Here is a 16,887-nt window from a genome sequence, read left to right on the forward strand (position 1 = left end):
CCTCCTCCCGTCACCAATTAAGTTCGTATCATGAGGTATCACTGTATTCAGCCCAACACATAATGACAGAATGTCAAAACAGAGCCTATAATGGAGATTTTGCTGATTTCTTGGCTGTAACAAATGAGGTAAAAATTATATTTGCAACTTAGTTATACTAAGTGTTATTTTACTGAAATATGATGTGATACAATAAATACATATTCAGTCTGTTCTGTCGGGCTCTCTGGTAGAATCCTCCCAAAAATTCACAGGTACAAATTTCAGACACACACACGTTTGAAAATTCAAAACAATGTTCTTTATAATGAAAATTCACTTAAACTAAGCCCTCTTTTGGTATAGCAAAGAGCACTCATCTCCAAACAAACTGGTAATTTGTACAAGTCCCTTATCAGTTCTGTGATACTTAGCTTGCAGCTGTGAGGCAATTCACAGTCCTTCTTCTTTCACAAAATGAAACGCACTTTGCTCTGGTTTAGTTTCAAAGCGGGGAAAAATCAGCACACAAAAGGTCAAAGTCAGTAAAGCAGTCACAAAACACAACGATCAGATAATCCTCCACAATGGCCAAACCCACAGGCTGCTATTTATAGCAGCCTCACTAATTACCACAGCCCCACCTAACCACAGGTGGCCTCATTTTCTTTGATAATAATCTCTCAGTTGTTGTTGCCTATGCATCGCTCTCCGCATGCGTGGCTGTATCATTAACTCTTGTTCTGAATCCAAGGAGGAGCTAGATAATTGATCTCCTTCTGAGCTGTCTGCCACACTCTCCTCCTCCCTGTCACTCATGTCTTCTTGGTCAGAGGAGCCTTCATCAGCAGATTCCCCCGGGGGCAAAACAGGCCTGCAGCATGTGGATGTCTCCCCCACATCCACAGTCCTTGGGGCAGGAGCTGGGCCAGAGCTAACCACAACACAGTCCTGTCAGTCTCTGAAGTAGCCAAAACGTTTGCTGTTGAAAGTTGGGCATTTAGGTCCCAAACAAGAATGAGAAATAATGCTACCTTGGTGGGTTGTTAATAAATGTTAATGAAAAGCATTGGTGGATTTCCTTAGCAAATTAAAGTTAAAAGCCTATATACAGTTATTTTTAAAGTCCTGTTGAATCACGAGCTGGTTGTTCTCAGATACTCCAGATTTCCCATTGCTAATTATTGGTGTTTGTCTATTTTTAAACAGGTCTGATAATGACTGTCAGCAAGCCATGTTACTTTGGAAATCTATTGTTAGGAATTGTTGGAGTGGATGTTAATCTAGCCTATATTTTGGAAGATGTAACCTATTACCAAGATTCTTTGGCTTCCTACACATTTCTAATTGATGATAAAGGTAATAATTTGGTTCTTATTATATGGGAAGATAATAAATTTCATTGTCGGAGTAAGTTAATTTGATATTTACCAGCCTTCCAATATCGTATCAATATAATGTGTATTCAAAAACCACATGTTATTTCTTTATTTTTTTGTTATTTTTAGGGTATACACTTATGCACCCCTCTCTTACCAGACCCTACTTGCTTTCTGAACCACCGCTTCACACAGATATAATACATTATGAGAATATTCCAAAATTTGAACTAGTTCGACAGAATATCCTCAGGTAAGACTTTGAATTGATGCTTTATATAAACTTAAGTGTATGCTTGAGAGCCATTTTGATATAGTGGTGAAGGTATCAGACTAGAAAGCAGAAGACTGTTCTATTTTTATTTTTATTTTATTTATTTATTTTGTCCAATACACAAAGAGGGTTTTAGTGGGTATATATCTATATACACATAGTAAAATACATGATGAAGGTTATAGAGGAGATACTCAAAGTAAAATATATCTAAGAAAGAATAGAAAAGAAGATATAGTAATAGGACATATCAATGAAAGAATAGAAGAAGAGATGTAGGAATAGAAGAAAGGAATAGGAGATATAGGAGAGCAATAGGACAGGGGACGGAAGGCACTCTAGTGCACTTGTACTCGCTCCTTACTGACCTCTTAGGAATCTGGATAGGTCAACCATAGATAATCTAAGGTATTGGGGGTTTGGGGATGACACTATGGAGTCTGGTAATGAGTTCCACGCTTCGACAACTCGGTTACTGAAGTCATATTTTTTACAGTCAAGTTTGGAGCGGTTAATATTAAGTTTAAATCTGTTGTGTGTTCTTGTGTTGTTGTGATTGAAGCTGAAGTAGTCGCTGACAGGCAGGACGTTACAGCATATCATCTTGTGGGCAATACTTAGATCTTGTTTAAGGCATCTTAGTTCTAAACTTTCTAGGCCCAGGATTGAAAGTCTAGTCTCATAGGGTATTCTATTTCGAGTGGAGGAGTCTTGTTCTTGTGCTTTTGGCACAAGAACAAGCTTGGGCTAGTCACTTCCTCTAAATCAGAGCTGTCAAACTCCCGGCCCACAGTTCAGATGCTTCATGTGCTGACCATGACCACGCCCGTTTTGGTGTAGGGGGGGGGAAGTCCAAATAAATTGTGTTATGCTCTGAGTTTTATACTCCTGCTCTAATGCCATACAGATTGGGATCCTTAATGTCTTATGTCAGTGATGGCGAACCCATGGCACAGGTGGCACATGGAGCCATATCTGCTGACACCCAAGCGGTTGCCCTTGCTCAGCTCCAATATGCATGTGTGTGCTGGCCAGCTGACTTTTTTGGCTGCCAGAGGCATTGGGAGGGTGTTTTGACTTCCAGAGAGCCTCCAGGGGCCTGGGGAAGAGTGTTTTTATCCCCCACCCCCAGCTCCAGGGAACCCTTTGGAGCCTGGGGAGAGCGAAACACCAGCCTACTGGGCCCACCAGAAGTTGGGAAACAGGCCGTTTCCAGCCTCCAGGGGGCGGAGGAAGCTGTTTTCACCTTCCCCTGACATTGAATTATGGGTGTGGGCACTCGTGCATACAAGATAGCACTCGTCCACGTTCTTTTGGCACCCGAGGAAAAAAAAGTTCGCCATCAACTGTCTCATGTGATAAGCAAGTCATCATTTCTGTTGTTGCTGCTGTATAGATTCTTGCATGATTGGCTTTATCTTCTGCTTCAGTCGCACAGAATAGAGCTAACATGGAAAAGTTTGGTTAAAAAAGCAATGAGTAAGAGTGTCAAGATATTTCAGCTGCATAGTCCTGGACTATATCATGGAGTCTTGCAAATGTCAGTCCTTTGTTATTTCTTAATAAGGCTCCTGCTCTTCCTTCCAACTCTGCTGAAAAAGAGACATCAGGACACCATCTGTCTCAGTTGCGTATTGCAGATTGTGGCTGCAAGTGTCTTTTCTGGCATTTGAAGCCTGGAGAAGATGAGAACAATATTCTTTTGAGTGTAGTGAAGACACTACGCTCTTGCCTTGCATGTTAAGCAACACATGCAAGCGAGCATTGCAATTGGTGGAAGAGAGGGGGAGGATTCTATTGCCCCACCCACCTTGTATCCAGCAAAGAGATGGTGGACTATTGCAAAATTGATAGTTTCTTTTGCCAGCCCTAACTGCTGGCTCTAACTTTTGTGGACCTACTTTCCAGACTCCTCCAATTCCTTTAATGTGAACAGAGCTTTGCTAGTGGAAATACGTGAAGAAGGGAAGCTCTGTTTGATTCTTGAGTCTTCCTTTCCCTTGAAGGAGTTAGTTATCTACCAGATATGGGGCAGTTTTATCATTTGCCTATGTGTATAACTAGGCACCCAACTGTTTGCCATTTCTTCTCCAACCAGTGCCTTTGGTGGTTTCATTCCCTGTATATTGGCACTGAAATGTTTCATCTGCAACCAATTCATGTGATCAGAACCAGCATGTTGGCTTTGAGTACGAAGAGTAAATAGAATGTAGCAAAGCAGTCTATTTCTATTTTAATTAAAAATAAATTCCATGCAGCCCTTCCCTGAGTGATCTCACTTTAAAGTAAAAAAAACAACAACCAGTACTGAGTTGGTTTCCCATTTTGAGTAGTTGATGGATGTTATTTGTTGTCAACTTAGCCTCCCCCTCGGCAGTCAACTTATTACAGTCCCCGTGAATTCGTCACTGTCTTGGCATGTCAACAAATTGCGTGAAATTGGGAAAGATGCCTACAATGTGAGTTATGCCTGGAAAATGGTAAGTGACACTTGAAGATATGATAATATATTGAAGCTGAAGGCATTTTTTAATTGCAGCAAAATAGGCATTCTTTTTCTTAGATTTCCAAGCAATAGGAGTCTTATTACATGCCTCCAGGCCAGGCAGAATCAAGATTTAAGTCTAGTGTTTGCTGTGGCTAAGAGTTGTATCTTGGTAAATACTTAAGAACTATGCCACATAAATCTAAAAAAAAATTAAACTTCATACCTGTTTATGACTGCTGTGTCAGTCAATCTTCAGACATTAATAGGATGCATTCCTGTGAAGAAAGGTTGCTACAAGGATTGATCATGTTAATTTTGAATATTTAAATTGATTCTTAGATAAAGTATGTTATTAAGTCTATGTTGGTCATTATTTGATAGTCAACATATATGGAAATCCTTTATAAATCTACTAGGATGAATTAATTTGGAGAACTGATACAAAATATTAGGTAACTTACCCTGTTGTAAATAAATTGGAAAATTACAAATCTCAAAGAGCCCAAGAGAAAGAAATGTTTAAAGAAAGTGCCGATTTTTGAAATTGTAGACCAGAAATGTTTACTTACTGTACATTAAAACATTTATAAACCTTTCACTTTTGCTTCTTCATTTGAAATAGAAATGCATTCCTTTATTAAATCATGCTTACTTATATTTTAGGTTCAAGACACATCTTTCATTTTGTGTATAGTTGTAATACAACCAGAAATACCTGTTAGACAACTTAAAAACCTCAACACTGTACCCAGTAGTAAACTCCTTTATCATCGTCTGGATCTCTTGGGCCAGCCCAATGCTTGTCTGCATTTCAAACAACTGGCAACCTTAGGTAAAGTATTTCTTTTCCTAAAATCTGTCCCATACTTTCTTAATGAAAGTTCAATCAGCTCTGATAAGTTATCAGAATCCCTGTTTATCAATTTTTGGAATTCTTTCAGGTAGGATTTCAATCATTTCAGGATAACGATTATTTAGATTACTTCCAGATAGTTTCTAAAAGTATGAACTACATTACAATGTTCATGAAGAGGATGAAAGAAATATAGCAGCCTTATAATACTAGACTTTCCTAAATTGAGGTCATGTTACCTATATTCAATTCTACCCTTGATCTTAACCCCAAAACTGTTATTTTGGCCTCTCTTCTAACCATAAAGACCAATTGTTCTTTATGTCTCTTTGGTACTTGTGCAATATAATAAGCATCTTCTTGCCTTTTAATAAAAGTTTGGACTCTAATCCTGGGATTCCACCCTCCAGTCCTAGACACTAATCCTTTAGGCCTATAAAGACTAATTATTAAAATATATTAAAGATATCCATCCAAGTACAGTGGTACCTCTACTAAAGAACTTAATCCGTTCCGTGACCAGGTTCTTAAGTAGAAAACCTTGTAAGTAGAAGCAATTTTTCCCATAGGAATCAATGTAAAAGCAAATAATGCGTGCAAACCCATTAGGAAAGAAATAAAAGCTCGGAATTTGGGCCAGGAGGAGGAGGAGGAAGAAGAGGAGGAGGACAGTCGCTGCCCAGAGTGAAGGGAGCGTTTCTTTTCTCTAGGCGCTGGCAGAGGTTTATTCCATCTCCAAGCGCCCAGAGAAAGGAAAATGCTTTGTTTGCTCTGGACTGCCAAAGCCTCCTTAAGCGCCACCGAAAGGCTCCTGGCAGCCCAGAAAAGCCGAGATGGCCGGGATTAAAGGGGGAATGGCAGGAAACTAGCCGGGCCTTTGTGCCACTCTCAAATTTCCTTGAAAATTTTTCCGGGCTAGGTTCTTAAGTAGAAAATGGTTATTAATAAGAGGCAAAAAAATCTTGAATACCCTGTTCTTATCTAGAAAAGTTCTTAAGTAGAGGCGTTCTTAAGTAGATGTACCACTGTATTTTAGTTAATAGAGGGGATAGGAAACTATGAATGTTATGATCTTGTCTTGCATAGTTGTGAAGAAATTTCCAGATAATACTAAGTCATTAACCTCCTTGAATTTCTGTCTCCAGATATCAGTAGATTGTACCACCCATCATTTCTGATACTCACTGGTTTAGATTGGTAGGATAGTTCAACAACTTTTGGGGATCAAACATTGAAACGATTTGTTTATGCATTAGGATAGAATTGTTACTAATTGTGGGAACCCAGAAGAAAATTTATGGAGAGTATGTAAAGAAAAAATATCAAAAATGTAATTTAATTTGGTTGGGAGAGGTTCCATAATTTTATTCAGACAAATGCTGAGCTTCCTAGCTAGCTCAAAGATTATATAGCTTAGGAGCCAGAGAATTAGGTTCTGGTAGATGTCAATATGAAAAGTGATATTTTTTTTTCCATCAGCAAGAAATGAAAATAAACAGATAAGATTTTAGTCATGCACATGTTACCTTGATACATCTTTTTCTTCTAATCCCACTACTTGACTAAGAAACTTCATGCCTTTGTTTTCAGGAGGATTGCCTTACTTTGGCATATAATTAAATGTTCTTAATGGATAATTGAGTAACAGGAAGAATAATATCTTTCTTTTGAATGTAGAAGAACTTAGGTTCAGTCCTTGGCATCTTCAGAGAGGATTAGAAAAAGCTTGAAACATTAGGGAACTGTTGGCAGCCGGTATCAACAACACTAAGCCAGAAGGTCAAAGGGTCTAATTCAATATAAAGTTTGTCTTCCTTTCAGTCACTCTATTTTAGTGAATTCTAGCAACTGTTGGCCAAATAGACCTGGCTGCAAATTAGTTAAATGTACAAGTGAAATGAAGTGTCTTGGGATTGTGTATTTCTTTGCTTTAAAAAAAATTAAAATAAATATATCTTGGAAATAGACAGCTGCATAACTTACCTTCCAGAAAACAGAATGTGTTAAATATAAGTAGTGTTATTACACTATTTCAAAGCTGAGCTTGATTCTCCTGGCTGTCAAATAAATCATTAGCAATAACATGAAAACATTGATGTTCATGCCAGTCATGGTGTATCCTAGTAATTTTGGAATTATGCAGATTTTATTCCTAGCTATAAATATTTAATACTGTCAATCTTTGTAAAAAGAAGCTGGAACTCTGGAGAGAATAGACTTTGAAATATTTTTAATTGGCAAGTTCAGAGATATTAAAAACTGCTTAAAACTTTTGAATTCAGTGAAGCATTGTCTTTTTTTTAATAAGAAATCAGAATAAATTTATACATTGAAACCAGGCACATTCACTTTAGAAGTTTGCTCCAGGTCATGCTGTATCAGGAAATTTGTAGTTAGAAAAATAATAAGTTGTTTTTTGAAATAAAAGATTTTTCATCATGTAGTTCCACAGTTTTGCTCCTCAATAAAAATGTTATCAATCTCTTTTCTATTATCCCCTTAAATGTGCATTGTTTGAAAAGTATTTACAAAAAAAATGGGTTATTATATAGTAATTATTGTTACCGTTTAAGGAGCTGAGGAAAATTAATAAAAAAACAATGAAGGATGAAAAAAAAATATTTTCCAGCTTATTTTTCCCATACAACATGTTATATTAAATACCGATAGTCCTTGACTTACTACAACAATTTTGGTTGCTAAGCAAGACAATTTTAAGAGTTCTTTCTGGATCCTGTTTTTAATCACTGCAGTTAATAAGTTAATAACCCAGTTGTTAAGTGAATCTGGCTTCCCCATTGACATTGCTTGTCAGAAGGTTACGAAAAGCAAAGGAGATAAATATGAACCCTCCCGCCCACTCTCATCTTAATGCCCCATGAATTTTGATCATGGGGATGCTACAAAGGCGGTAACTATGAAAAATGGTCACTGCTGTATTAACTTTGAGCAGTCACTAAACAAACTATTGTAAATCAAGGACTACTGTACAGTGTGTACACCAATACTTTCCTACTTGGCGGCTTCCAGACTTTGGAATTATGAGAACAGAATCTGGATATCACTACTAGAGGGTGAAAGTTGATCCATACACTGAAAAATCCTAGTGCCTCCTGACTATTGTTTCTATTATTCTTAGCTGATCATCACTGACTTTTTCTGCATTAGTGGGCAATTAAAAGACTTGCAGGCATTTTCAATCTACCAGAAGTAACATTCTACATTGTAGATCCAGGCTTATTCAAGACCATCCAGTTTGCTTTTGACAGCTGTTTTTCCATGACTGGATACTTTGTCATTATTTACTATTAGGCGGGCTGATTGTAGAAGGCACCTAATCTATAGATGCCTGATAGATTGATCTATATAAAGATCCTGATCTTTATATATGCCTGACATATACAGTAATACCTCTTCTTACAAACTTAATTGGTTCCCGGAGGAGGTTCGTAAGGCGAAAAGTTCGTAAGACGAAACGTTGTTTCCCATAGGAAACAATGTAAAATGAATTAATGCGTGCAAGAAAAAAAACGCAAAAAACCGCCACCGCCTGGCTGTCACCTTTAAAAATAGCCGGGTGCCTCCCAGCGTTCTCCCAATGCCGAACCCGGAAGTTCGGCAAAGGTTCAGGTTCAAGTGGCCGCCGAGAAGCCCCACCACCTGGCCACCTTTTGAAACAGCTGGGGGGGTTCTCGGCGTCCTCCCGAACCCGAACGCCAAACCCAAACTTTTGCCGAACTTCCAGGTTTGGCATTCAGGAGGTCGCTGAGAAGCCCCGCCGCCCGGCTGTCGCCTTTTGAAACAGCCAGGGGGCTTCTCGGCATTCTCCTGAATGCCGAACCCGGAAGTTCGCCAAAAGTTCGGGGTCGGCATTCGGGTTCAGGAGGACGCTGAGAAGCCCCGTCGCCCAGCTGTCAGCTTTTCAAAAGAGCCACAGAACTGTCGGGCCGGTCGGGAGGCTCAAACAGAGGTGGGGAATCCCAATAGGGAATTCCATGGGCGGAGTTTGACATCACGAAGATGTCCTTCCTGGCCGGCCGAAACGTAGACTCCAGGAAGGACGTCTTTGTGACGTTAAAGCTCGAAATATTACACAGGGAAAAACCTGAACTCAGAACAATCTGCATTCTTATACCTGTGAAAATCTACGAAAACAAATGATACAATTTTCGATGATTTTTCCCCGGTGTTTCCATGTCAGAAGAAGTCCTCCCGTCTGCCCTCATCTTAACACTGACCTTTAATCTTCATCCGAAGCACAGCTGAGAAGCTCCTTTTCAGAAGACCTGGGGGAAAAAATCACCAAAAATTGTGTCATCAGTGGGTTCCTACCAGTGCGGCGCTCTGGACTGCACCAGTAGGAACCTACCACTAATTTAATAGAATGTTTCTTTGAACACATTTTCATTGTGTGCTAAGCATGGTAAATCATTATTTGAATGGGATACCTCTTGGAGATTGAAACTCATATTCCAGAAGAAGTCAAAGGCAAATCACTTTCCACCAAGAAAATGGAATGGACATGCTCATTAGGTCAGCAGGAGTTGACTGAATTGAAGGGACTTCACATTATTACAGTCTAGGTAGCTGTCTCTACCATTTCCACTCATCCACCCAAACTGCTCCATTTTCCTATAATATCCGGAAGTATAATAGTTGTTTCTTCTGTTTCAATCTTGTTGCTGAATAGAAATAGTAGGGAATTAAGATAATAATGTTATGTAGTACAGTTTCATTACAACAATGCACCCTGGTGGTGAGAAGCACAATAGCACTTCAGAATAGAATAGAATAAAATTCTTTATTGGCCAAGTGTAATTGGACACACAAAGAATTTGTCTCTGGTGCGTTGTTCTCAGTGTATATAAAAGAAAACATACATTTGTCAAGAATCATGAGGTACAACACTTAATGATTGTCATAGGGTTCAAATAAGCAATCAGGAAACAATATTATTATAAATCATAAGGGTACAGCAACAAGTTACATTCATACAGTCATAAGTGGGAGGAGATGGGTGAGAGGTATGATGAGAAAATAAGTAGTAATAGTAATGCAGCTTTAGTAAATAGTTTGACAATGTTGATAGAATTATTTGTTTAGCAGAGTGATGGCGTTCGGGGAAAAAACTGTTCTTGTATCTAGTTGTCTTGGTGTGCAGTGCTCTATAGCGATGTTTTGAGGGTAGGAGTTGAAACGATTTATGTCCAGCATGCAAGGGGTCCATAAATATTTTCACAGTCCTCTATCCACTCGTGCAGTATACAGGTCCTCAATGGAAGGCAGATTGGCAGTAATTGGTTTTTTTCTGCAGTTCTGATTATTCTTTGAAGTCTGTGTCTGTTTTGTTGGGTTGCAGAACCAAACCAGACAGTTGACATATTTTTGGGAGTATAAGACACACCTTTTTACCCCACCTCAAGAGGGTGAAAACCTGGTGCATCTTATACACTGAATGTAGCCCCACCTATCTACCCCCACTCTTTGGTCTCTGCCTGCCAGCAATTATCACAGCAAACAGCAGCAGATCCTGCTTAGCACAAGCCACTGATCATCTGCCTCCGGACACTTGATTGATTGAAATTGCCCGAAAGACCAGGTGCTAAAATGAAAGTGAAACTAAAGCTTTACTTTGGCAAATTGCTGGAGGGATCAGACTGTGCTGAAACTAGCTGTTTGGTTTTTTTGCTGCAAGGAGATAAATCAATATCTATAAATGCCTATAGAATGTTCAAATTATTAGACTTATTTTTTAAAGACTGCTTTATTATTAACTTAACAAAATGGAGAAGCTTTTTAAAATAAATGCTTGATCTGAAGAGGCCCAGTGCTATTGTATCTTCTTTTAAATAGCAGAGATTACTTCCAGAAAGCCACATCAGTTTTAAAGATATGTAGAAGTATAATCTGAAATGTAACAGTGTCCTCTTTTAATATTAAGATAAGGCAGCTGAGTTAAACCCTGACTTAGTCATGTTTGGAGTAGATCTATTTAAATAATTGGGAGGAGTTAGTGTTACTACATTTAAGAAAATTTTATGGGATTAATATTCTGCCATAATGTACATTTCTCCAATTATTTGCTATTTCTATAAACCAGGCACACATGCACAGAAATACATAGCAAACAGTGTACAGTAGTCCCTCGCTATATCTCGCTTCACCTACTGCAGCTTCACTTCATCGCGGGTTTTCAAGAAATATTAATGAGAAAAATCATTCGCGGATCTTTGCTGGTTCGCGGGTTTCTAAGGAAGTCGATCGGCAGATTTAAACAGCCCACGGAACTCGATCAGCAGGTTTTTTTAAAAAAAATAAAAATCTAAAATTGTAAATACTGTATTTAAATACTGTATCTAAAATAAATACTGTGTGGGAAGGGTTTATAAACACTTAAAACAATGAAAACTTACCAAACAATTACAATATAAATACTTAAATAAGTACTATCAGTCGATAAATTCCCCATCGCGGATTTCACCTATCGCGGCCGGGTCTGGAACGTAACACCAGCGATAGGTGAGGGACTACTGTATATAATCTTTGCTGTTTGGCAAATTGCTGGGAGGCAGAGGCTTCTTTTCCTTGTTTTCCTCCCCCAAAACTAAGGTGCGTCTTATATTCCGAAAAAATATGGTATTCATTTGAGGTATTCTCCTCCCCAGTTTAAATTAAACATGCTTATACATTACAGGTAGGGGTGGGTTCAGCTAGATAATGGATTTTCTACAGCTAAATGCTAAGGGACATTTTGTGACTTAAACCATTTATCTATGCTGTCTTTCCAGAAAGCCCTACAGTGATGCTGTCTGCAGGTGGTTTCTCGTCTCCATATGAACATCTAAGCCAGCCTGAGACCAAGAGGATGGTGGAACACTATACAGCATATCTGAGTGACAACACCCGCCTCATTGCCAACCCTGGGCTGAAAGTATGATTTTTGTGCCCATTTTATCTTCCAAACTTTTTTATGATGCTTCTGTCCTTGGGGATGTTGTTTTGATTTGTTGAAACTCTTTGATGTGAGATTTGAAAGGAGCAGCTGCGTTTTGAAGATCTCTGAAGAATATTTGGCTAGGTTTTTGGATTTTTCTTTGATCGGATAGCTGAGTTTTTATGGTTCTTTGGGTTGCACCGTTTTTTTTAATTCTTTGCTATTGTTGTTGTTTTTATTAATTTTTGACTTCAGGTAAACTTTGTTCTTGTCAACATGAAAAATGTAGCACATTGAAAGTTGGAATATTTCTTCCTTGATGTAGAAAGAAAAATATTCTCTAAGGCCATTTTTAAAAAGAATCTAAGCCAGCTATGGATTTCAAAATGAATGATTTAAGATCATGCCCCCCAAATAGTTTACTTAACTAAAACAACAGTTTTTGATAGCAGAAAAACAAAATTTTGTTAGATAGCAGTGTGAACAATATGAAAATCAGGTCAATGTTACAAGCACAGAAAAAACCAAATGCTCTTCATTTTGAAAATGTATAAAATTAAAAGTACAAGGATTTAGATTCAAAGTAAAACATTAAGTACTGTGAATGCTGCCAACAGTATTTCATTAGTGTTAGGATTTACTTTTTAAAAATTGCTAGATCCATCTGGTGAAAGAAGATTTTAAGGTAGTAATTGGGTTTAGATTATCTCCGATGAATCTGTAAAAAACTCTGCAAGCAGCTTATTATCTTTTCAGTCAAGTTTTAAAGGAAACCCTGCTAGCTCTCTCTTTGTTTTGCAGTTCTCTGTCAGAAATGAAGTAATGGCTACCAGTCACGTCACAGATGAATGGATGACACAAATGGAAATGAGTAGCTTGAACAGTTACATTGTCCGCCGTTACATAGCAACGCCCAATGGGGTGCTCAGAATTTATCCTGGTTCCCTCATGGACAAAGCATTTGATCCCACTAGGAGACAATGGTGAGTTTTAGGATCCCACTATGAAAGGTTTAAGAAAACCATTCAGGCTAATAATACTGAATATTCCATGATGGATTTATAGTGGGGGAAAATCCCTGGCGGGTGAAATATCTTCAAGTGCAACAATATAGTTTCTGTTAATGTATTAAATTTTGGTCAGCTTTTTGTGGTTTAGCAGGCAAATTCTTTTTCATTGCCCTTTGGTGGGACAGCAAATAAACACGAATACCAAAATCTGCTGTTTGCAAAATTCATTAGCACTTATCTTTTGGGGTTCTCTTTATGAATTTCAGATCCTCATGGCATTGTTGCTTCTCACACTATTTTTGAGGAGTTGTTCTGCTGTACTGTAAATTTCTTATGTTGCAATCCCATTTTAAGTTGCCTGTTAATTATGCACAAGCTTGGCTTAAGAAAATGTTTTGTATACACTGTAAATGAGATAATAACCATGAGGAAATTCCTAAATGTACCCCACTCCACATGCTGCCTGAGAACTAAGCCATTTTGCTAATCAAAGCAGAAGCCAATGAATTTAACCGAATGCGGACTGCCTCTCCCTAGCTTCTCATGCTGTCAGTCCTTTCTGCCAATCCTGTCAATCTATCTCTTCCTTGTTTTTAATCCTCTGGAATAGCAAAGTATAGAAGATTTGGGAGGAAAAAAACATTTCTTTATCACTCTTTTCTTTAGAGTTCAGATATTTATATATACATAATTATAGGACAGACACTGTTTAAATTAGAGAAATTCAGAATGGTGGGAATAGGAGGGTGGCTTCAACACTAGCAAGAAATTGAGATCTTTGATAATTCCAGAGATGATTCTTGAAACAGGAAAAATGAAATTCATATTTTCAGTGCAACTTTTCAATTAGGATATTCAGTTCTCTGAAATGAGTCTCACCAATTTATATCTGTCATCTTTTAATAATTATGGATTCACCCTAATATTGACACATTCTAATCCTAAAAATATTTTGCCTTTTTAAAAAAAACATGGAATATGGGATACAGATTTGATAGATGACTTCGACTGATTTTAAACATTGCCTGTGTTTCTATGGCTTTATGCATTTTTCCATATTTCAGAGGTCGAATTCACATATTACAAGATTCTCTTTGTCATGTGAAATTATTCTGTTACATCAAAAGTGATGATTTCATTTTCCAATAGGTACCTCCATGCAGTGGCCAATCCAGGATTAATTACTTTAACTGGGCCATATTTAGATGTTGGTGGAGCGGGCTATGTGGTTACCATCAGCCATACTGTCCATTCCTCAAGGTATGTTTGTATTTAGCTGTGATGATCATATCTTGATCTCCAAATAAATTAGCCCACTAATGCAGTGTTTCCCAACCTTGGCAACTTGACGATATTTGGACTTCAACTGCCAGAATTCCCCAGCCAGCAAATACTGGGAGTTGAAGTCCAGATATCTTCAAGTTGCCAAGGTTGGGAAACACTGCACTAATGTATGGAAGGATAAAATAGATCAGAATTTCATCCCAGCAGAAAAATTGGGAGTGTTGAATTTATGAACTACAAAACAGTCTCTTTGACATTACCCATTGACCAGAAGGCAAAGTAGTGATATTAGTCCAATTGCTCCTTTCCCTTGCTGATATTAAATAATGTTCTTTATCATCTCAGCTGATCTCCAACATTTTTCTCCTGGCTTTTTTTGTTTTGTAAGAATGTCTCTTGATTTCTGGGAACTGTAGTGCTAAAACTTCTGGAGTGGAGTAAGTACTAGCAGGATGGCATATGATATCTTCAGGAAATACAGCATGCAACTGTAGCCCTCCAAATCTTTCAGACATCATCAGTCTGATCTTTGAGTGTGATAGCTGAGAGCCATTGGGTTTGCAGTCCTAAATTTCTGAATGCTAGATTGGCTGGTTGGATCTGTTTCTGTGTAGCACCTTGAACTTCTTTTGGATAAGTAAGTTTACTAGCATGTTTAACTACAGTTGGCTCTTGTGGAAGGAATGGAACTTTGTATATATCTAATGTGATTGCTGGTGACGTAGAGTTTGGAATGCAGTTAGAGGGAAGAAGCTTTTGTCTGCATCTGGGCTTTGCGTGCAAAAGGGACGCAGTCTCCTGCAATCCCAGGCCAAAATAAGGAACCAGAGAGCTTCAAAGAGAGGGTTGCTGTTGCTCTTAATGGTTTCTTGTGAAACTGATCCATCTGCAAATATATTGGAGAGAAAACTTCAGCATTGTACGTGTACTGTATATCCCTTCACCAGAATTGTTTATGTACTATAATAGTAGCATATGACTGAAGGAAGGTTTTCCCCCCCCTTTCTGCACATTGTTGTAAATACATGCAAGTACAGGCTTTCGAAGACAGTCTTTTATGGCCGTTTCATGTGTCAGTTGCTAAGGCAACAATATGCAATCTTGAGCTATGGAGTAAAATATGGGTATCAGCAGACCTCCACGTCTGGGCAAGATATTATCATTTATTCACAGCTGCTGTTCCTACTTCGGCATCTTTTAAGCTTCTATATACAGAACACATACCCAATATCTTTTATAAGGACCTGGGCCTCCAGGTTTCAGTTGCCGGGTTTGTGTATAGCTAAGGCTTGTTTAGATTGTCATGATGTGCCGAGTTTAGTAGCTGGGTGGTAGGGAGTCTTAACTCATGATAACACAAGAATGTTAAGTGGGAATAATCCAGGGCTCGCAAGATGTAAGGGTATGTGGGAATGACCTTGGGAGTCGAGAAACAGCTGAAGCCAGGGGAACTATTGGATAATCAACAGCTTAGTCCATGGCAGTAATGACAAACATTTCAAGGTATCCCTTGTTTCTTGCGCTGCAACAGCTATAGGGCAGAAATATATTTTCAGATTTCAAAGATTCTGCCAATGTAATGTTACCATAAACAGGGTGTCCAGCAAACCTGGAAAACAGGGAAATCAGGGAATTATCAGGGAAATTGGCAGTTCAGGAAATATCAGGGAATTATCTGGGAATTTTTGAAAAAAACCAGAATAAATCAGGGGGGAAACCAAACTGTATTAAAATGTTTAAAAGTCAGGGGAAAATCATGTAAAAAAGAAAACACAGATTGCGCTGCCTGGCAGAGTCAAGCAAAAATTAGCATAACTGTGTCAACAACTTGCTTCCTCAGCTACCAATATTTCTCCACGGCTTAGCCGTTTGGTATGACGTCATTTACGACTACGCCTTAACTAGATCGCAAGTTACAGTGAAATGTCAGGGAAATATCAGGGAATTTCAAAATGCTTTCCCCCTGGACACCCTGAATAAAGTTAGTTCATCTGGGCAAACTTCTTGTCTGGATTAGCTTGAAAAAGCCAACATAAGTTGAAAAGGCCTGGTTTGTTAGATGGAGTTGAAACTGGATGAATCCTACGAAACTTTCCACACAAGGCATTATTTGTAATCGTCACGGATATTGTACCATTGCATTCCCATGATACCATTCTGGGGCATCTCCTTCTGATAATACAGTCTTCCCTCGATTTTTGCGGGTTCAAACTTCGTGAAACGTCTATACCACGGTTTTTAAAAAATATTAATTAAAAAATACTTTGCAGTTTCCCCCCCTATACCACGGTTTTTCCCGCCCAATGACGTCATATGTCATTGCCAAACTTTCGTCTGCCTTTAAAAAACATTTTTTTTAAATAAACTTTAATAAATAAACATGGTGAGTAATAATCTAAATGGTTGCTAAGGGAATGGGAAATTGTAATTTAGGGGTTTGAAGTGTTAAGGGAAGGCTTGGGATACTGTTCATAGCCAAAAATAGTGTATTTACTTCCGCATCTCTACTTTGCGGAAATTCAACTTTCGCGGGCGGTCTCGGAACGCATCCCCCGCGAAAATCGAGGGAACACTGTACTAGCAGTGCTGGAGATTGATCTGATTTGGAAGTAGGTCTGATAGATAAGGTCTCACCACTCCTGCTACCATGTGAATTCCATAGCTTGTCTGGACAATTTTATATGAG

General features: G+C 38.4%; 1 protein-coding gene across 2 annotated transcripts in view; it reads left to right on the forward strand.

Annotated features, from left to right (window-relative positions):
• CACHD1 (cache domain containing 1) overlaps positions 1-16,887 on the forward strand; it is a 181,961-nt gene that overhangs the window by 140,492 nt on the left and 24,582 nt on the right. For both annotated transcript variants that reach the window (XM_070746074.1, XM_070746073.1), the window contains exons 10-16: positions 1,189-1,338; positions 1,488-1,611; positions 3,995-4,112; positions 4,784-4,952; positions 11,762-11,904; positions 12,709-12,890; positions 14,067-14,177. In XM_070746074.1, coding sequence (XP_070602175.1) covers positions 1,189-1,338; positions 1,488-1,611; positions 3,995-4,112; positions 4,784-4,952; positions 11,762-11,904; positions 12,709-12,890; positions 14,067-14,177 — 997 coding nt within the window. The remainder of the gene's footprint in view (positions 1-1,188; positions 1,339-1,487; positions 1,612-3,994; positions 4,113-4,783; positions 4,953-11,761; positions 11,905-12,708; positions 12,891-14,066; positions 14,178-16,887) is intronic.

Source organism: Erythrolamprus reginae, chromosome 3 (genome assembly GCF_031021105.1).
Source record: "Erythrolamprus reginae isolate rEryReg1 chromosome 3, rEryReg1.hap1, whole genome shotgun sequence".
Taxonomy (NCBI): domain Eukaryota; kingdom Metazoa; phylum Chordata; class Lepidosauria; order Squamata; family Dipsadidae; genus Erythrolamprus; species Erythrolamprus reginae.